Source organism: Macaca mulatta, chromosome 12, assembly GCF_049350105.2.
Source record: "Macaca mulatta isolate MMU2019108-1 chromosome 12, T2T-MMU8v2.0, whole genome shotgun sequence".
Classification (NCBI taxonomy): domain Eukaryota; kingdom Metazoa; phylum Chordata; class Mammalia; order Primates; family Cercopithecidae; genus Macaca; species Macaca mulatta.
The window spans coordinates 80,494,410-80,517,078 of NC_133417.1; the positions used below are offsets into that span (position 1 = coordinate 80,494,410).

Consider the following 22,669-nt stretch of genomic DNA (forward strand, 5'->3'; position numbering starts at 1 on the left):
AAACATCCTGGGTGCACGGGGCCACAGGCATCAAAAAATACCCCTGGACAACCCAGAGGACTGTAGACTTAGGAACGGGAAAAGTCTCCCATTCCTTCCTAGTCATCCCAGAGAGCCCCTGCCCTCTACTAGGGAGGGACTTGCTGACAAAGATGGGGGCCCAAATCCACTTTGAGCCAGAAGGGCCCAAGATAACTGATTCCCAAAACAGGCCAATATCTATCCTGACTGTCACCTTAGAAGATGAGTACCGACTCCATCAAGAGCAAAAGCCCCCCGATCAGGGAATTGACTCTTGGCTCCAGCGTTTCCCTGAAGCGTGGGCAGAAACTGGGGGCTTGGGGCTAGCTAAACATCGACCTGCCATATTTGTGGAAGTTAAGCCAGGGACGGACCCCGTTCAGGTTCGGCAATATCCTATGCCCCTGGAGGCAAGAGAAGGAATTACGCCCCATATCCCGCCGACTCCTAGACCAGGGAGTCCTACGGGCTTGCCACTCATCCTGGAATACTCCACTGTTACCTGTTCGTAAACCCAACAGTACGGACTACAGGCCAGTACAGGATTTAAGAGAAGTTAATAAAAGGGTCATGGACATACATCCCACTGTGCCCAATCCATACACCCTTCTGAGTGCCTTACATCCCAAAAAACAGTGGTATACCGTTCTTGATCTAAAAGACGCTTTCTTCAGCCTTCCTCTGGCTCCCAAAAGTCAAGAACTCTTTGCATTTCAATGGACGGATCCTGAGAGGGGCATCAACGGTCAGCTAACATGGACCAGACTGCCACAAGGGTTCAAGAACTCGCCAACTCTGTTCGATGAAGCCCTTCATGAAGATCTGGGTGAGTACCGGCGGCAACACCCTGAAATAACTCTTTTGCAATATGTTGATGATCTCTTAATAGCGGCCAGGTCCCCGGAAACTTGTGTTCGAGGGACTGAGGACCTCCTGAAGACTCTGGGGGAGCTAGGCTACCGAGCCTCAGCAACAAAGGCTCAGATCTGCAAGTCGGAGGTAACTTATCTGGGGTACCTATTAAAAGGGGGGCAACGCTGGCTAACCAAAGCCCGAAAGGAAACAGTCCTACGCATCCCTAGACCCCAGTCAACACGGCAAGTGAGAGAATTCCTGGGGTCGGCAGGGTTCTGTAGGTTATGGATACCCGGATTTGCTGAGTTAGCCAAGCCCCTATACCAGGCAACAAAGGAACGGCAGCCCTTCAATTGGACGGAAGAGGCTGAGCTGGCCTTTCAGCAAATCAAAACTGCCTTGTTATCAGCCCCCGCGCTGGGGCTCCCTGATGTCTCCAAACCCTTCCACTTATACGTGGATGAAAGTAAGGGTGTTGCAAAAGCCGTGTTAACACAGTACCTAGGCCCCTGGCAGAGGCCAGTTGCCTATTTGTCAAAAAAATTAGATTCAGTGGCTGCTGGCTGGCCACCCTGCCTCCAGATAATCGCGGCGACCGCCCTAATGGTCCGAGACGCTGATAAACTTATCATGGGGCAAGAGTTGCGCGTTATAACCCCGCATGCCATTGAAGGCGTCCTCCGGCAGCCGCCGGACCGATGGATGAGTAACGCCCGGCTCACCCACTATCAAGGACTGCTGTTAAACCCCCTCAGAATAACTTTTCTGCCCCCAACCTCTTTAAACCCTGCTTCACTGCTGCCAAATCCAGACTTGGACGCCCCGTCCCATGAGTGCACTGAGATACTGGCTCAGGTGCATGGGGTGCGGGAGGACCTGCAAGATCGTCCGCTCCCCGACACAGAACTCACCTGGTTCACTGATGGCAGCAGCTATGTCCACCAAGGCCAGCGGTATGCAGGAGCGGCTGTAACGTCAGAGACTGAGGTAATCTGGGCGGAACCCTTGCCTCCAGGGACATCGGCCCAAAGAGCCGAACTGATAGCCCTTACACAGGCCCTCACCCTAGGGGCAGAGAAAAAACTAACAGTATACACGGATAGCCGCTATGCTTTCGCTACTGCGCACATACATGGGGCCATCTACAGAGAAAGGGGACTATTAACAGCCGAAGGCAAAGAAATAAAAAACAAGCAAGAGATCCTAGCTCTATTAACTGCTTTGTGGAAACCAAAGAAATTGGCTATTGTACATTGCCCTGGGCATCAGAAACCAACTACGCCAATTGCTCGAGGCAACTTCTTAGCCGACCAAACCGCAAGGAGCATAGCAAAAGCTCCCAGTCAGCTCCTCGCGCTCCAGCTCCCCGATCCTGGCCCGTGAAATTTGCCATGTTTTCCCGACTATACCGAACAGGATCGCGAATGGATGAACACGCTTCCACTAAAACAGGTTAAAAATGGGTGGTGGACTGATATAAATGACCAAACCATCCTACCAGAAAAATTAGGACGGCAGGTGTTGGAACACATCCACCGGACAACCCACCTGGGTGCCCGGCGAATGATGGACTTAATCAGGCACGCCAAGTTTAGAATCAGGCGCATAGCTGAACTGGCCAGCGATGTCACAACAAATTGCAAAGCCTGCCAACTAAACAACGCTTGCCCCCAAACCCAGACCACCACAGGAATTAGGTGTAGAGGAACTAGGCCTGGTATCTATTGGGAAATAGACTTTACTGAGATAAAGCCTGGAAAATATGGGTATCAGTACTTACTTGTCTTTGTAGATACTTTTTCAGGATGGACAGAAGCATTCCCAACTAAGAGAGAAACTGCTCAGGTTGTAGCAAAGAAAATTTTGGAAGAAATCCTCCCCAGGTATGGCTTTCCCGTCCAAATAGGGTCAGACAATGGACCAGCCTTCGTTGCTAAGGTAAGTCAGGATTTGGCTTCCATTCTGGGGGCAAATTGGAAATTACATTGTGCTTATAGGCCCCAAAGCTCAGGACAGGTAGAAAGGATGAATCGGACTCTGAAGGAGACCTTAACTAAATTGACCATGGAGACTGGCGCTAATTGGGTAGTACTTCTCCCCTACGCTCTGTTCCGGGCCCGAAATACCCCTTACAGACTAGGCCTCACACCATATGAAATCATGTATGGCAGACCCCCACCCCTGGTCCCCAGTCTAAAAGATGACTTACTCAAACCTGAAACTGAAAATGTCTCTGAGCTCCTGTTCTCCTTACAAGCCTTACAGAAAATTCACCAGGAAATTTGGCCCAGACTACGAGAACTGTACGAGGCAGGACCTCCGCCGACGCCTCATCCGTTCCAGCCGGGAGACTGGGTCCTAGTCAAGCGCCACCGGCAAGAAACTCTTCAACCCAGGTGGAAAGGACCACTGCAAGTACTCCTGACTACTCCCACCGCTCTCAAAGTAGAAGGCATCGCTTCGTGGATCCACTACACACACGTCAAACCAGTGGACCCAACATCCGACCTTCTCGAGCCGTCTGGAGCACCGGTTACATGGACTGTAGACAAAGCTAAGAACAATCCCTTAAAGCTAACCCTGCGCCGTCATCCCCATAGCCGTAACCATGTCTAGCTTACCTATGCTTTTATGCCTTATGCATCTGACTCTCCTCACTGCTGCGCCGTCTAATCCCTATGTCTGGAGGTTCTGGCTCTATGAAAACAAAACTCACCCCGGGGAAACCCCCCAAGCGGGTAAACTGCTAGCTAGCACAGACTGCCCCCCCTCAGGGTGTAATACTATAGTTTACCTCAATTTCACTAGGTTCCAGATTGCCCAACCAGCAACACCCATGATCTGTTTTGAATATGATCAAACTGAATATAATTGTAAAAATTATTGGTGGCACCAGAGTGCAGGTTGCCCATATAGCTACTGTAAGACGCACTCTGTCCGATACTGGAGAGAACGACAAGGGTGGTATTTTTACAAAACTGAGTCTCCCGTCACTTACACTTGGATAATTAGAGACCCATGGGACTCTCGGTGGACAACCCCACAACATGGGGGAGTATATTACTCATCAACTAGTACCTGGCCCAGTAGCCATTTATATCTGTGGAGAAGTCTAGTCCAGATTCAACCCTTAATCCACACACAAATCCACAGGCAAGAAACCAAGTTATCACAAGACTTGCAGCCCTTCTCCTGGCTAACTCTATTACGGGAAGGGCTAGCATTCGCCAACCTCACTGGTTTAGGCGACCTGTCCTCTTGCTTTATGTGTGCAACCCTAGGAAGACCACCATTAACGGCTGTTCCTCTATCCTCCCCTCCCACAAACTATACAGGTTTTAACTCATCGATAGTCACGATACCCGATGTAGCCCTGTACCGTGACCCATACCAAGAGAAATACCCCTATTGTTATTCGGCATTTAGCAACAGCCTCTGCAACCAATCGGCTACATACCCTAATAGTCCCATATATGCTCCCCCTGGTGTGTTCTTCTGGTGTAATATGACTCTGTTAAAAACTCTGTCCAAAAGCATCTCTGACGGACAGTTGTGTATCCCTGTTACCCTAGTTCCCCGACTGACACTGCTAACCCCGGCAGAGTTCATAGGCTGGGCAGGGACCGCCCCAACTAAAACTGCGCGACATAGACGAGCAGTTTTTCTACCACTAATTGCCGGAATATCCTTAACCACCTCTGTCGTCGCAGCGGGGTTAGCAGGAGGGGCCCTAAAACACTCCATGATAGAAAACGACAAGCTGTTACAACAATTCTCTGTTGCTATGGAAGACTCCGCCTATTCCCTAGCCTCCCTTCAGCGGCAGCTCACCTCCCTAGCACAGGTCACCCTTCAAAACCGCAGAGCCTTAGACTTACTCACGGCTGAGAAAGGAGGTACCTGTATGTTCCTCAAAGAAGAATGCTGTTTCTATATAAATGAGTCAGGGTTAGTTGAGGAAAGAGTCCAACGCCTACACGAACTAAGCTTAGAAATGAAAAAGCAACAATTCACTACAGCCGCTAACAATTGGTGGAGCTCTTCAATGTTTTCCCTTCTGGCACCCCTTTTAGGCCCCCTAATGTCTTTACTACTTCTATTCACTATAGGCCCCTGTGTGGTAAATAAAATTTTACAATTTGTCAGAGAAAGGTTTGATACCATCCAACTAATGGTCCTCCGTAGCCATCACCAGCCTCTCCTGCACCCAGAAAGTGAGGCTATATTATAAGACTCTGGAAATCCAAGATTGGACATCCAGTTACTTATGAGAAGGGAGAAATGAAAGGACACAAAGATAGATGTGTACCCGCCCCCCACCCGCTACACCCTTGTTCTGCTCTCTAATCTTTGCACGTACCAGAGGTTTCGTAAGTTCTGTAAGTACATGTTTCTCTTTCTGAGGCCAGGTCACAAGGAATGTTTAAGTAAGATAGCCAGGTCACAAGGTGTGTTTAAGCAAGATAGCCATAAACTGGTCGTGCAACCTGATGCAATATAATTAACTGCCTTTGTGTAAAACTGCTCTTCCGCCTCAAGGGTTGTACTGAAATATCAGAAATGGCGGGAACCAATCATAGTTTGCCAAATCGCTTTGTTCAAACTCCAGCCAATCATACCTCTAATTTGTATAATGATTCTATGCCTACTTTCCTTAGACTATATAACATTGTTCGGAGCTCAGTAGGGGAGCTCTCCTGCCCGTCTCGTTTCACGAGCAAGTGAGAGCTCCAGGTTCGAACCTGTAATAAAGATCCTTGCTGCTTAGCTTTGACTCTGGACTCTGGTGGTCTTCTTCGGGGAATAAACGGTCTGGGCATAACACAGGGACCCACTTGAGCAGGGAGTCTGTCCCTTCTCAGATCTCAACCTCCGTGTTGGGAGATCCACTGCTCTCTTCAAAGCTGTCAGACAGAGTCATTTGCGTCTGCAGAGGTTTCGGCTGTGTTTGTTATTGCCCTGTCCCCAGAGGTGGAGTCTACAGAGACAGGCAGGTTTCCTTGAGCTGCTGTGAGCTCCACCCAGTTCGAGCTTCCCAGCAGCTTTGTTTACCTACTTAAGCCTCAGCAATGGCGGGCGCCCCTCCCCCAGCCTCGCTGCTGCCTTGCCGGTAGATCACAGACTGCTGTGCTAGCAATGAAGGAGGCTCCGTGGGTGTGGGACCCTCCCGGCCAGGTGTGGGATATGATCTCCTGGTGTGCCTGTTTGCTTAAAGCGCAGTATTGGGGTGGGAGTTACCCGATTTTCCAGGTGTTGTGTGTCTCAGTTCCCCTGGCTAGGAAAAGGGATTCCCTTCCCCCTTGCGCTTCCCAGGTGAGGCAATGCCTCGCCCTGCTTCAGCTCTCGCTGGTCGGGCTGCAGCAGCTGACCAGCACCGATCCTCCGGCACTCCCCAGTGAGATGAACCCAGTACCTCAGTTGAAAATGCAGAAATCACCGGTCTTCTGTGTCGCTCGCGCTGGGAGTTGGAGACTGGAGCTGTTCCTATTCGGCCATCTTGCTCCGCCCCTGCCTTTAGTATTTCTTATGAGGCAGGTCTGTTAGCAACAAACTCTCTGTTTTTGTTTACAGTAATGAAATCTCTGAGTTATTTGTTTTTAGGAAAACTCTGTTTTGGTTTGTCTATTTTGTTTATCTCTATTAAATCTTATTTTTGCCTTCATTTTTAAAGAACAGTTCTACTGGTTATGAAATTATTGACTGACAGCTTTTTGAATTCAGCATTACATATGTCATCCTGCTGTCTTGTGGATTCTATTTTTTGATGAGAAATAAGTTGTTAATCATACTGATGATCTTGATCATACTTAATCATACTGATGTTAATCATACTGATGATCTCTTGTACATACTGATTCTCTCTTGCTGCTTTCAAGATTGTGTCTTTGTTTTTAACAATTTGATTTTAATGTTTCCATATGTCACTCTCTTTGAATTTATTTTATGTGGAGTTTTTTTTAGCTTAGATGTTTAGATTCATGTTTTTCATCAAATGTGGGAAGTATTTTGTCATTTTTCTTCATATGTTCTTTCTACCCCTTTCTCTCTCTTCATCCTCTTCTGGAACTCCCATTGTGTGTATATGTATATTTCTGTGCTTGATGGTGCTCCATGAATCTCCAGGCTGCATTTATTTCTCTTAATTTATTTTTCTTTCTGTTCTTCAGGCTGAATAATCTCTATCAACCTATCTTCAGGTTTGTGAATTCTTCTGTTAGCTCAAATCTAATCTTGAGCCCTCCTGGTGAATTTTTCATTTCAGCTGATGTCTTTTGAAACCCAGATTTTCTACTTTTTAAATTTTTATAATTTCTGTCTCTTTATCAATGTTTCTGTTTTTGATGGGACATTGTTCTCATATTTTCCCTCAGTTCTTTAGACATAATTTCATCTAGTTCTTTGAATGTAGTTAAAATACTCTATTTAAAGTTTTTGTCTAAAAACTTGGATTTCTTCAGAGATTATTTCTATTGATTGGGTTTTTTTTCTGTGTATGGTCATAATTTAGTTTCTTTGCATGTCTTATAATTTCTAGTTGAAAATGGGATATTTAGAATACAACAATGTGTGCAACTGCTTTGTACAACCCTACAAATCAGGTTTTCCCCTCTTTCCAGGGCCTACTGATGTTGCTGCTTGTTATAGTTGTAGTTATCTGCTTAGTAACATCTAAACTAAGTCTGTAAAGTTTGCATTATTCATCGTGGGTGGCCCCTGAAATCTCTGCTTGGTTAGTTTAGTGGTCAGCTAATGAGTGGACATATTTTCTTAAATTTTAGAACAATAAACCTCCCAGTCTTTGACAAGGGGTGCTGAATGTGTGTGTGAGCACATCTTCAACACTGAGCCAGGCAGTTGACAATTATTCTTTTGCCTTTCCTTCCTGCTTATGCAGACCCTTAAAGGCAGCCAGAGATAAGAGGTTAGGGTCTTGTCAGGTCTTCCTGAACATGTGAACAGTCCTGTGTATATACATGGACTTTTAGATTTCCAGGAATATGTTGGAAATTTTCAGAATCCTCACTGACATTTCATTCTTCAATTCTTTATTGTAAGCTTTTTGGTTAGTCTATTGTTTACAGTGACTGTAACCCACTTCTTCAGGCAGTTATGAAGTCAAACAACTGCCTGCAACTATTTTCAACACTCATCTCCATGGAAAAGGCTTTTTGCATAGAGGGAGCTGATTCAGGTCAAATAATGACACCCTTGCAAAAGTGGGCTTCCAGGGAACCACGAGAAAGGTTAAATAATGACTGTACTCTGGCAATGTGGCTTTGAAGAAACTAAGTTCTGCCCACTGCAGTAACTGCAGGTTTTTTATTTTAAGGCTGCCACTGAGCTGAAAATCGGAACTGGGACTAGAGAAAGTTAAGAACACTTCAAAGCTCATGGTTATTACCAAGATTCAGCTGTTTTTCTTGCTGCAAGCTTTTGCTTAATTCTCAGAGTTTTTAAAAAGTTGAGTTTGACCATTTGCCAGTTTTCAATTTGCTTTCATGGAGAAGAGAATTTTCAGTGTTTTTTTTTTTTTTTTCCTCTGCCATTTTGGCTGACATTACAGTTTTTTAAAAATATATTTTAACATATATATTTGTTTACTTCTGGAATTTCTATTGGATTTCTTTGAATTCTACCTGTTCAAATCTGTCTATTTTGTTTTTAATAATTTCTTGGGTTTTTTTTTTTCCTTAGTACATTTCAGAATCTTAAATATATTGTTTTTGAAATTTATCTTCAGATTACTATATTGATCTGAGATAAATTCCTCTTTTGATTTATCTGAAATAAATTCCTCTTCTGATTGTTGATTTAGATGTTCTCTTTCTTAACTGGCTTACTGACCTTAATGTGTTTTGTAATTTTATCTTGGAGGGCCAAGTCGAGTTTGCATCTCATCCTCTCCTTCTGCTTCTACCTTCTCCTCTCTCTGGTGCTCATGCTCATGCATATGTATTCCTCTCTGTCACCTCCATCTAGTTCTCCAGGTGTTGAAGTCCAGAACCAGATCTTATATTGCAGGCTTAGTTTTTCTGTCCCATAGGGATATTAAAGTTATAACAGATACATCCAGTAGGGATGGTTAACCCAGGTCCCATTTGTCTCTCTCTTTCCCCTTACCTTTTTTTCTCATCTTTCTTTTATGGCTTGGTATTATCTTCTCAGTTTCCACTTTCCACAATGAGACAGGCTCTGTTCTTTCTGAGATATAAGCCAGTTGCCTCTGCCTTCTCCGAGACTTTATCCCCAGTAAACTTGTGCCTTCAGCCTGCTGACTGCATTGTGTTTCTGTTTAGTTTTGTTCTGCGAATACTTATCTTGCTTTTAAGTATAGCATATTTTGTACACCTGTCATTTTAAATATTTTATCTGTTATTACTATGTTTGGGGTATTGGCAGGGAAAGAAAAGGGACAAAAGATGATCTTGTGATATCATATTGACTGGAAATTCTCTGAGAGAGTTTTTCATGTTTGTCTCCTGTAGCTGTGATTTAATGTTCTACAGGTCATTTTCCTTTACTATCTTCAAATGAGATTTTAATTTTGGCATTGCTCTTTTAATTTTCATGAAATCAATTATTATTTTATCATCTCCTCTTAACATGTTCTCTATTCCTGTTTCATAGATGATATTTCTCTTTCCTCTTCTTCCTCTGTCTTTCCTCTTCCTGTTTACTTTTGTTTTTTCTTTCTCCTCATCATCATTCTTCTACTTTTTTTTAAAAAACTTGAAGGTAAAGTGAATCTACTTCTGACTCTCAGAGTAAGATATTTTTATAGATCTGCTGTTCACCTTGATCATCCAGACAATATTCTTTTTTCCCGATTTATAATAATATTTTCAATGGCCTTGTGTTGCTTTGTTTTTCTGTTCATTCAACCTCAAACAAGAAGAACTATTCCAGATTTGGTGTATGTTAACAGTTTGATTACTTGGATTGCTCTTGGCTCCGTTGTTAGTTTTCTTAAAGCTCAATATGTACAACTCCTAGACCGATCACTAATGATAAGCAGGTTTTCATCTCATCTGGCAATGTGGAAAGATAGAGGGTCTTCTAGCTCCATTTCCTAATTATCTTGTACTCTTAAGCTATTTAGCAAATTGAAAATTATTATTATTATTATTATTTTTTTTTTTGAGACGGAGTCTGGCTCTGTTGCCCAGGCTGGAGTGCAGTGGCCGGATCTCAGCTCACTGCAAGCCCCACCTCCCGGGTTCACGCCATTCTCCTGCCTCAGCCTCCCGAGTAGCTGGGACTACAGGCGCCCGCCACCTCGCCCGGCTAATTTTTTTTTTTTGTATTTTAGTAGAGACGGGGTTTCACCGTGTTAGCCAGGATGGTCTCGATCTCCTGAACTCGTGATTCGCCCGTCTCGGCCTCCCAAAGTGCTGGGATTACAGGCTTGAGCCACCACGCCCGGCCTGAAAATTATTTTTATTATTTGTTTATTTGATACTGAGTCTTGCTCTGTCACCCAGGCTGGAGTGCAGTGGCGTGATCTTGGCTCACTGCAACCTCCGCCTCCCGGGTTCAAGCAATTCTCGTGCCTCAGCCTCCCTGAGTAGCTGAGATTATAGGCACCTGCCACCACGCCTGGCTAATTTTTGTATTTTTAGTAGAGACGGGTTTCCCCATGTTGACCAGGCTGGTTTCCAGCTCCTAACCTGAGGTAATCCACCTGCCTCGGCCTCCCAAAGTGCTAGGATTACAGGTGTGAGTCATTGTGCTCCACCCTATATCTATCTATCTATCAATCATCTCTCTCTCTCCCTATATATATATAATATAAAATATAGATATAGATATATATTTTGAAACAGAATCTCACTCTGTTACCAGGCTGGAGTGCAGTGGCGCGATCTTGTCTCACTGCAACCTCTGCCTGCCTGATTCAAGCAATTCTCCTGCCTCAGCCTCCCAAATATCTGGAACTACAGAGGCGTGCCACCACGCCCAACTAATTTTTATATATTTAGTAGAGACAGGGTTTCATGATGTTGGCCAGGATGGTCTCGATCTCTTGACCTTATGATCTACCTGCCTTGGTCTCCCAAAGTGCTGGGATTACAGGAGTGAGCCACTGCACCCGGCCGATGCCTGGCCCTATTTTTTTAAAAAAACCTTTTCCACACTTCTCCCAGTATTTCCCTTCTTGGATCTATACACTTTATTTTTTTTGTATTATGTCCTCGAAGATGCAAAGCACCACCTTCAGTATCCCCACGATGGCTACTGAGTGTTTCAACTGGTATAGTTTTCATGTTTCTCAACCATGGGACAGCCTGATGAAGGGGAATATATCATGTCCCTATTTACTTTTTTTGATGGCAGGTGTCATTGGTTTTCTGCTGCATAGACCTGCCATATCTTAAGTTTGCTTTTCATTTTATTGCCATTGGGGGAGCCACAGTTTTGAGGCTATTACCACATGTGCTAGAAATAATAATCACTCTCCGTCTTAATATTTGGGAACATTAATATATTTTAGTCTTTTTTGTATCTTCATGGAGAATCATAGAGAAAAAAATGGAGAAACAAAATCAGACCTGAAGCCATTTAAATTGGAAGTCATATAGACAAATCCATATTTCTAACAGCAAATTCTATTTTCTTGGTGGTGGTGCTGGGGTTTTGTTTGCTTTCAAATTTTAAAGATTCTTATTACCTATGCATACTCAAACTTCAACTCTCCTTATGTATAGAACTCCCAAGGAAGTTCTATGTGTGAAAACTTTGAGAAGTTATCCTTTGGAGAAGAATTTTGGAAGCGTAAACTTGGGAAAGTTTACTCATCTAGAAAGTTTGGACATTTTTCATAATTTTTACGAGCGCTACCAGTGGTGGTGTTTAAACCCTTTCAAAACTGGTAGACTTAAAATTCAGAATGGATGCTGGACATCATGCTGGAAGGGGGACCTGTTATTCCAGGCATTCACTCTTTCATGCTAGATCATGGCGAACTTAAAGGAGTCATGAAGGGGAAGCCAGCGAAGCAGATGGGGGAGGGAGGTTAGGATCCACTTGGGACTCAGCACAGCAACTCTTTGCCTGCAGAAGTATGTCAATACATTAATAGCTAATATGCTGGTAGCTGAACATCAGTCCCAGCCCTGGATTCTAACCACCTACCTAAGTACCTGTCTTATAATAAGCACAAAATATGTGTGGAATAAAGGAATGGACAACAAATAGATATACACATAAGGGTGTGCCTAACCCAAATGGGAGTGCACGGTGACACTAGAAGACGGTTTTCTATCAATAAAACAAGAGTATGATACTTGCCCTTTCTCTATTTCATAAAGAGAACTATGAAAAGACACTTAGAGAAACAATTCATTTTGCTGCTGTTAAGAGAAAAACGCCTGCTGAATCAATTCTGAGTGCTGTTGTTGACGAAGTGTGTGGCACCCTGTGGGAGCCAGTTCAGTCAAGAACAGCAGTGATGCTAATCATAGTCATATCATTGCAGGCCTAATTGACTTTTCAGTCAGAGTTAATAAGCAAAGTGGTAGTCTGAAAATTACCATTCATTTTCTTCTGGAAAATGTTTTCAATGCCTCTTGATGAAGAGTGAACCAAAGGCAGGCAAATGTTTGTTTCAGGTAGTTTGTACCCAGTTCTCCAGAGCTGCTTACTGTTCACCCCACCTGCCATGCAAATACAATTAATATGCAACGTTGAGAAGCCCCCCCGCCCCCCAACACCTAAGTGAACACACCACCAAAGGAAATTCCTTGAATGGTTGCACACTGGCCTTGGAGAATCAGCTTCTGCGTGCTCCTGCTTGGCTTTCCCGATTCGCCTCCAGTCTTCCCAGCCCATATGGGCAATCATCGCACTTCATTGTCCAGTACCATCATTACAATATTGTTATCATCTGAGCTGGAGTCTGACACTTTCTCTAAGACCTTTCAAATAACCCCTTTACTAGGCTTCAGTACCAAACCATTCAGGGCAAATCTCTGCTTTGTGCTTGTCAGCCTTAATAGACTGGATGTCACTTGAGCCTGTAAAAAGTGCCTGCTCCTCAGCTGTCAGTCAGTCCTGGTGGTGTCAGCTGAGAGCGTGGCTGGAGCTGGCTGGATTAGAGGGTAGTTACCATAGCTGTCAAATTACTGACAGCCTGACACCCACACTCCCAACTTCCTCTTACTGTATTTGGTTTCTATCGAGCTCTCTGGACCTTTCTTAAGGTGGATCTCTCTGTTGGAAACAGATCATAATTTGGTTAGCATCTTCAGAAGTTGGGCTCTTTTCTTGCCTGCTCTGGTTTTTAGAAAGACCCTTACTTTGAGCAGCTTTTATATTTCGGTGAATATTTTTAACCTCATTTCAGCAAAGAGTACCACCTCCCTACACTTTCCATGTTAAGGGAAACTCTGTGTGTGTGTATTTCAGTTTCATCATCCTAATTCAAGAATATATAGCCCATGCCCAAAATGTTTCCTCTTATCTCTTTTACATCTATAGTATTTTCATCCTCCTCTTTGGTCATATCTTTGCTCTGGGCGTTTGTGTTAGATGTGAAGCTCAGTTTGTGTGTGTGTGTGCATGTGTGTGTGTGTTTACATGTGCATTGTGGGGTGTGGGTATATATAGAACTGTTGACTTATCTATGAATGTTTGTGAATATGTATATTCATACCTAATGAAAGGCAGTCAGCTAACAGCCAAGGCAGGAAGAACAAATTGGCACCTTTCCAAACTGTGCCTTAGTTAATATTCACCTTCCATACAGCCAATTAGTGAATGAAGTTTACCACTCTCTCCTTCCTATTCTCCTTCTTCCTACTTTTCATTCACACCTTTTCTTTCTCCCTCCTTTCTGTTTTCCCCCTTTCACTCCTTTTCACATTTGATACATTTGATATGGGTTTACTATCTTGTAGTCCCCAGGCTGGACAGCAGGCAAACAAAAATGAATGTGACTATATCCTTGTACACAAGTTCACAGTTGCCTGCTCACATTCCTCAGGTATGTTTGAATTTCACAGCCTTTTATTTCTGACCAGGGAGCTGAGCTTAATTAACACTTTCATTTACTTAGCCAATAATCAAGGCTGATTTGCTTTTATTAAACCAGGCTTTGGGACCAGAAATGCAACTATTGCACAATCTTAAATTTGCTTACTGTTCTAAACTGCCACAGAATTAAACTTGAGTCTGCATTCTGAGCACAGCTTTCAGCACACACAGGTACATGCACGTTTAGTATTGTATGGCTGTAGGGGAGAGAAAGTACTAGGCCTCAGATAACCTACTTGTACCATGGGAAAGTCCCTATATCTTGCTGAAACTCAGTTACCTTTTCTCTACATTGGGGATGATTCTTACCTGCCAAACTTACAGTTTTGATCTATGGTCCAAGTAAGACTGACCATATATATAAGAAAAACACTTTCTAAAATGCAAGGTATCACAAATGCAAATTGTGATAATAATAAGCATTACTCTATATGGTTATATATAGGATTGAAATCAGTGCTAGATTATTTGGGCTGTTTTACTGTTCTTATTTCCTTGGCCACACATACTTTGCTTTTATTTTCCTAGCACGCAACCACATAGCTGAAAAATATGCTCCCCAGTAAAAGTAATGTTACATATTGCTTAAACTTATGAACTCACACTCAAATCAGGAGCCTTTAGAGGTCTTCTCTGGTCCCTACAATGTGTTTTAGAATGTTGTGGCTTTTTAAGACCATTGTTTTTCAATGAGTCTAGCAAATGGTTCAAATTTAAATGAGCTAGTATCTACCTCGATTGCTCAGTAATTTTGTATTCCTTATAATTCCGGAAACTTGACAGAAAAAAAGTTCAAACCAGAGACTGAAAAATGTAATAAACATATTAGAAAAGGTGGAGGGGTGGGTGGGAGAGGAGGCACAAGAACTTTATGTTTTCAGTGCCAAGGCCAAAGACATATTTTTTCCAGCACTTCCTCCCCATTCCAAAAAAATTTTTTTAAATAAAAAGACCCTTATATTTCACTCAATTAAATGCTAGGAAATAGTCTTTCAATATTATTTACAAGCATTCAGCAGTTTCAAATTCAACCAACTCTCCCACATTCTCGCTTTCCTCTAACACACATTCTTTATACTGTTTGCTGTTGAGCTTGTCTACTCAGCACCACAATAACCATAGGAAAATTATTCAACTAATTTAGTGAAAAGCATCATATTGAACAAATAATAAGTGGGTTGTGAAAATGTTTATCTGCAAACCAAGTGTTCTGGCCACATTTTTGCTGAACTTCCTGGGCAAGGGTTCCACTCTGCATTAGTGATTTACATGCTGTTTCAAACCCGATTCCTTCCTGAGTCCGACTGATGAATGAAGGCTTGCATTTTGCAAGGGAACTGTCATAGTTGAGGGATGCATCTGTGGCCCTAGGGCTGAGAACGATGGAGAAATAGAATCTCCAGCATAGCTGGGCACCATAATTAGCTGAGGTAATAGATTGGCCAGCTTTTAGGAAAAACCTCCATCTGTTTTTTTCTTTCTTTCTTTTTTTTTTTTTTGAAACAGAATCTCACTCTGTCACCCAGGCTGGAGTGCAGTGGCACAGTTTCGGCTCACTGCAATCTCTGCCTCCTGGGTTCAAGCGATTCTTCTGCCTCAGCCTCTCGAGTAGCTGGGACTACAGGCACATGCCACCACGCCTGGCTAATTTTTGTATTTTTAGTACAATATGGTGGAACCCCATCTCCTGACCTCATGATCTGCCCGCCTCGGCCTCCCAAAGTGCTGGGATTACAGGCGTGAGCCACGGTGCCTGGCCCTCCATCTGATTTTTACCTATAAAGTAGTAAGGTGTTTTTCATACCTCCTTTTCGTGCACTACTTTGGCCTAAATTCCCAAAGTGCGAAATTCCCAAGACTGTAGACAATGTAGGCAGTGTGAGCCTGGTGTTTTCTACCACAGACTTGGAAATAAGGCAGGCATTCCTGGGTTCATATCCTGACTCCATGACTCACTAGCTGTGGGACCTTAACTGTCAATTTCTTCATCTGTAAAACAGATTAAATTATACTTATCAGATTCCTATTGATTAAATGGGTTAATTTATGTAAATTTGGCATGATGTCTGGCACAAGTGCCTAATGAATTGTGGTTATTACTATTATTATTATTACTACTACTATTTGCAATCTCACCCTGATATAGTCTCTCAGTTCCCTAAGACTTTGTGAAAAGCTAAAGAAACCTTCAAGATGTTAGTTGTCTTCCTACCTGACCCTATGCAATGGTACATTCTTATTTATTCATTCATTCACTCATTCATTCATTTATTCTTGAATTTATTTATTCATTCAGTTAATAAATGTTTAAAGGTCTTCTGTGTGCCAGGCACTAGGCCAGGTAAAGATTTGCAAAGATGAACATTACTTGTCCTCCAGAGACTCCCAGTCAGGGGAAATAGACATATACGTTAACATTCATAGAAATGTAATTAGAGGCCAGGTGCAGTGGCTCACACCTGTAATCCCAACTCCTCGGGAGGCCGAGGCTGGAGGATCTCTTGAGGCCAGGAGTTTGAGGTTACAGTGAGCTATGATCATGCCACTGCACTCCAGCCTGAGTTACAGAGTGAGACCCTATTTTTTTTAAAAAATAATGTAATTAGAGTTCTAACCAAAATGTGAAAATGGGACTCAAAGCATTTAGGAAGCAGCACTTTCTTCTGCTAGGAAAGAGTTGCCAGAAAAATAAGACTTGTGAGCTGTGTCTGGAAAGCGGGACTTACCTGCCAGTCTTTCCTTAAAGTTTAGCTATCTCTTCAGGTTCTGAGCAAGGGAACAGTAAGATAAGCTTTTCATTCTAGAAAGATCACTCATAGGATACTGGATATTTTTTGTAGCAAGAATTAGCCAAGCAGGGAGATAACAAAAGCTTTTAATAAGGCAGAGACTGCTGAAATGGAGTGGAGGGAATGAATCCAGGGATACAAAGAACACAACCAAGCTTCCTGAGAGCCAGTGTTTGGGAGCCAAGGAAAGCAGGGGTCCCGGGTGGCTTCAGGGTTTTTGTTTGTTTGTTTGTTTGTTTTGTGAGACGGAGTCTTGCTCTGTCACTCAGGTTGGAATGCAGTGGCGCAATCTTGGCTCACTGCAAGCTCCGCCTCCTGGGTTCATGCCATTCTCCTGCCTAAGCCTCCTGAGTAGCTGGGACTACAGGCGCCCGCCACCACGCTCAGCTAATTTTTTATATTTTTAGTAGAGACAGGGTTTCACCATGTTAGCCAGGATGGTCTCGATCTCCTGACCTCGTGATCCTCCCGCCTCGGCCTCCCAAAGTGCTGGGAGCCACTGCGCCCGACCAGTTTCAGGTTTTTGACTTAGGTAACTCAAGTGGAGAGTGAAGTCCTCTCAGAGTTGGCAAATACAAAGGAAGACTTGGGTTAGAGGGAGTTCCTAAGAGTGAGAAGGGCTGGGACACAGGTGAATTTATAATTTGGGGCAAGTTAAATAGAAGATGTCCCTGGGATAGTTGGAGAAAATGCTCGATAAACATGTGGAGCTTAGGAGAGCCCTGGAAGAAGATTTATGTGTGTCAAGAGAGGGCTTGGTGGAGAAGAGATAGGTGTGGATGAGGTTATGCAGGAGATGGTAGCTGAGAAGGACCCTAAACGAGGACTGGGAATGGAACTCTCAGCATCGAATGTTAGGACAACACACGGAAGAAGAGCCTGGGCAGATCCCAAGAAAGAGCAGCTGGGGGAGCCGAGAGGATGCTGGAGAAGCCATGGTGTGGGTGTTTGGAAATGGCGGTGGGGTTCGGGGGAGGGCAATTTTTATTTATGAGAGAAGTCAAATGAGCTGAAAGTCCTTCAGAGAGGAGGATTACCAGCAACCCAGCGACAAAGTTCAGTTACTCCTGAGGGATAACAGGGTGCTAGGTAGAAGGGCCAGCGAATAGAGGGTTTCTAAGTCTGTGGGGCGGAGCAAGAGGCCTAGATGAGAGAGAGAGGTTGAGGATTATTGGGTTATCAGATTCCCACTTTAGGGCTCAAGTCACACCTCTTTGCATGCTGCTTTATCTTCCTTACCACATCTTTGACTGTGGCTTGTAAATTTTTAACCCTGTTCCTTTAGCCCTCTCAGACACCCAGTTGAAAAATATGTGATGAATTAGAAGAATTAGCATTTGTCATCTCCAAGAATCCCAGGTGGCTCAGAAAAGTCCTGAGTAGCTTCAGTTACATGTTTTTGTTCTGATACCTCTGTTTTCAAACTGATTGCATCACTGCCTCCTGGAAAACTCGACAGGTATGATACCCCCCTTGCCTAACCCTGCGTTCTTCCTCTCAGTAGGCAGGAGTGACGAGCTGCCTGGAACCAGCAGCTGAGGCACCCAAAGACCGGGTGTCTCTGAACAGCTTTTAGTGCTTCCTTCCCTAAACTGCACCAGTGCCTGCCTGGGCTGAGCAGCAAGAGAGACATCTGTGATATCTGATGACAATCATCTCTGATTAGAGTGTCACTACATAGCACAGGCGAGCAGGGGCCACAGCTAATTAGCTATGTGAGGCTAGCACTCTGTTTACTGGAACTGTACTAACAAGTTGCAGCTTTTTCCAACGCAGAAGAGTCATCGCACAAATGCCAGCCGGGACCCCTTTACTCCAACAGTTTAGGGACAGAGGTGCTACTTCCTTACTACACTAAAACCATGAGACATGAATATCTTTGTGCTGAGAGCCACTTTTAGTCTATGTTTCCACCTTTTGTAAGCTGTCACTTCAAGAGATAGTAATATAAGTTGCTTTATAGAATCTGATATTACTCTAAGTGGATTTGCACTTTTAAATGAGTATTTCTTTTTTCTTTTTTAGCAGTCCTTGGGTTGTATCAGGGAATCAGCTAAGTCTGAGAAACATAGCTAAGATAGGCCTTCTCATTTGAGTTAAAAGGGTGAAAGAAGCAGAGGAAAAGACTAGAAGTTTAGTAGGAATAAAAAAACAAGATCTGTCTTATCCCATTGATATTTGATAGATTTTATTTGTTGTTCACAGACATAACGTGTTGAATGATATATTTTCAGCTTTTGCTATAGAATCAGCATGGTTGAAATAATTTTAAAGATATTCTAAGCTTTTTTCAACATAAGGGAAAATTTCCATGTAAATTTTTATCCACCTATTAGAAGACCTTCTCCGATAACTTCAAGAAGTGATAGGCCATTTTGTAGCTTTCATTTCCTTTAGAAACAAATGCAGACATTTCATGACAAATGAATTGGGCACATTTAGGGGAGCAGTTAATGCTGATATGTCTCTTATTATTGTTTGAGCATGATCTCAAATACTTTTGCACCTTAGGAATTGAGAAAACTGTGGAGTACTTTGCAAAGTTAATGAAAATTAGCAGTATCATCCTCTGAATTACTTCTGCCAGAAGCCTAAATTTCCACAAATGGACCCATCTTTTCATATAGCAAATCCGCCGTCTACTCTTACACAGTCCCCAGTTTTTCGGTCACAGACCAGTATTTTGCTGAGTTCCTACTCTCTTAGTCAAAATCAGTTTGCTCAGAGACTTTCAGGAAACAGGATTTCAAAATAATTCTAAAAGCCTGTATATTGTTATATAAGTGGATGACTTTTCATGGGCTCTTACACTTGGAATTGATAAATATTTTTATTCATTTTCCAGTGAAAACTATGGATTATACATCTTGAAAATATGTGCAGTGCTCCTAGCACCATTGGATGAAATGCAACCTATTAGGAATATAAATATTTTCAATAAAGTCTATTATGAATGTCGTATTTAATTTTGGTGCTGTTTAAAATTCATTTATTTATATTTATCATCAAAAGCACATTTCAGAGTAGATTTCAATAAACATCCATATTTAGAAATTCAAAAATGTATTACACATGTTCATTCATTTCTCGTTGGTAATTTAAAACAAGCAAACTTTTTTTCTTAATGAAAGTGTTGGGTTTTTTTTTTTTTTAATTTCTTTAACTTTAAACAAAATTCTCTCTCCAGGTGGAAAGTTGATTACCAACCTTCGGTCTGGAGGTAAATTTTACAGCTGTTTTAAACCCAGGAAAGTGAGTCTTATGTGGGAAGTGCTGACACAGCCTTATCCACCGCGGATCGGCATGAACTATACCGCTGTAATAAGGAGTTATTATGTATGTGTAAAAATAACGAGAGGCCGTGTCTGAAGAGAGCTAATGTAAAATGCTAAGCAATTATAGTTGGTTACACAGTATAGGTTAATATTCCTTCATATAGCTGCACTTTTTTCTTCTTTTGTCCTCCAGAACTCCTAATGAAAATTTTGAGACCTGACTGTAATGATAAGCAGCCATTCACACGTCCTTTGTGTCAAGGCTGTTGCATTAATGCTTCCCTTCATATAACATTTTGCATAGCCTAAAGCATCTATTAAAATCCTTTGTAAAATTCATGAAACAAAAGTGGTGGGTTGAGTCTAGGGGGAGAGAAAGTAAGCTGCTTATTAGCAAAAAGTCAAAAACACAGGGCCAATTACAGATCTGAACAAGAAGGGCTAAAGAACAGCGTGGGGAGTAATTCTTTCTGCAGCCCAATGGGCTCAAGCGAGGGGCAGGTTAGATGAAAATAGAGCAACAGTCTGAGCAGTAATTAAACGGAAATGTTTGGAGTTAGAAATAGCTCTATAACAACGGCAAGAAATGCTCAACTAAAACAATTGTCTAGCCTCACGAACATGCTAAATTGGAAGGATTTAGGGGTTGTTCCCTAAAGGAGACACTGGGGGTAGTGAAGGGGAGCAGGGGCTCAAGAGATATGTAAAGAATCTGTTTGGTATTTCAAATGTTATAAATTAGATTTATAAAGAGACAGAGAGACAGAGAGAGAGAGAGAGAGAGTATGCCTTCCTACTGAACCAGCAACATAAAACTGAATAAACCACAATAAGATTGCCCTTTTTCTGTTATAAACTTGGCATTAAGCTTGTCATGTTCAATGACAGCCTACTAGGCCTCATGCTTTACCCTTTGGTATTTGAAAGATTGGCAGGTGTCATGATTTCCCTAACATAAAAGACCTTGCAGATAATGTTCACCATGCACATTTATACTTCCATAACTCCACTTCCCTCGTTTCGGTATCGTCGGGTGAGCTTTCCACACAGGCTGTTGGTGCTGGGGCTGCTCAGAAGCCTATCTGGCCTGAGGACAATGCTTACTGCAAAAGGAGCTTGCAGTACAGGCCGTACTTTTATGATTCTCCTTAGCAGTCTAAACATGCCCCACATTTACAATAATGAGCTGCTTTGTAGAGAGCGGCTCTCTGAGAGCACTATTACTTTTCTTTGAAATGTTGAATGCAACCAGAATGACTCTTGTCTGACTTAAGGCTAGAAATAGGGTCCCGTTTAAACAATAATCTCCTCTCTTTGCAACCACCCACCCCAGCCAGATCCTTCCAATAACTCCAAGAGAAAAAAGTAAAACCAATGTTAAGGGAAATACAAACTCCATTGAAGGCTAAGAGTTCCATTTCAATTGGTATCACCTAAGGGCACCTGTTTGCTACCAACTAATGCCACTTGAAAATAAACAAATGGATCTTTTCAGAAGAATTAGTGTCAAGAATGAGAATCTTACATTTTTTCCAACCCAAAGAGAGAGTATGAGTAGTTGGCTAGGCACTAACCATTTACAAAATAGTTTCATATGGGATTTCGATAAATCTGGCCCCACACATTTTAATCTTTTTATTATGGAAGAAATACGTATATAAAAGAGACAGAATAACATAATAACTCCACGTATACTCATCATTCAGCGTTGACGAATATCATCTCATGCTCATGGTCATTCTGGTCTCACTAATGCCCTGTCTACTCCCCAGGGAGTAGTTTTGAAGCAAACCCTAGGCATCATTTAATTTATCACAACAATACACATTTCAGGGCCTAGGTCTAAAAGAAAAGAATTCCTTTGCTTTTTGTTTTAACAGATCAAGGAAATATTTTGAACCTCCAACCCTTTGACAGTTTTGTGGGCATCTTTTTCCATGAGCTGCATTTCTCAAAATAATATAATCATATCATATATTAGAAATATAAAGAAAATCTCAAGAGCATCACTGGTCTCTGGTTTGCTTTGGAGGAGTGTTTTCTCACTTATTTCAGAGATTTGGGTAACTGAACTTTTCTTCTGTGAGCCACTGTCACGTTATTTGTAAATTTTCACTTTTGACATTCAAATCAATAACGTATTTTAATATATCTATCTTCTTAGAAATTGGTTTCACAAAAATCTTGACTCAAAAGCATGTATTGGGCACTTACTGTGTGCCAAGTTCTGCATTAGGTACAGGAAGCCAGGCAACCAGGCAAGGGAAGCAAGACACAGAAAATTAATCTCCCCTCTCACTGATCCCCAAAATTTGCTGGACATCTTACAGGGACTGTGGCATTTGATTGCCTTCTATATTGGTAGATGTTGCTAGATAAGAAATAAATATGTTTTTCGAAAAAGGAATAGGAAATTTGTCCTTTTCCATCCTAATACTACTGTTGTTTCCTTAATGGTCCCAAAAGATAAATGTTTTACTCAGATGTAAACCACGTGAACTCCCCAGTCATTGGTACGAAGGTTACCCAAGTCTTACAAAGAAAAATATCCCTATCCTTATGAATACACTGTAAACATACAAGAGTGAATTATTATATTTTAAAAAATCTAAATAGATTTCTTTTTTAATTAAAGAAATGATTTTTTTCTTTAGTTTCTTACATTGATATTTTCAATAAGTGGCAAAAAATATATAG

The 22,669-nt window shown here is 42.3% G+C and overlaps 1 protein-coding gene across 1 annotated transcript in view; it reads left to right on the top strand.

Moving 5' to 3' along the window:
- Nucleotides 1-5,648, top strand: part of LOC144333278 (uncharacterized) — a 93,067-nt gene extending 87,419 nt beyond the window's left edge. The window contains exon 3 of the mRNA XM_077956522.1: nt 911-5,648. Coding sequence (XP_077812648.1) covers nt 911-2,259 — 1,349 coding nt within the window. The 3' untranslated portion in view covers nt 2,260-5,648. The remainder of the gene's footprint in view (nt 1-910) is intronic.
- Nucleotides 5,649-22,669: the final 17,021 nt, after the last annotated feature.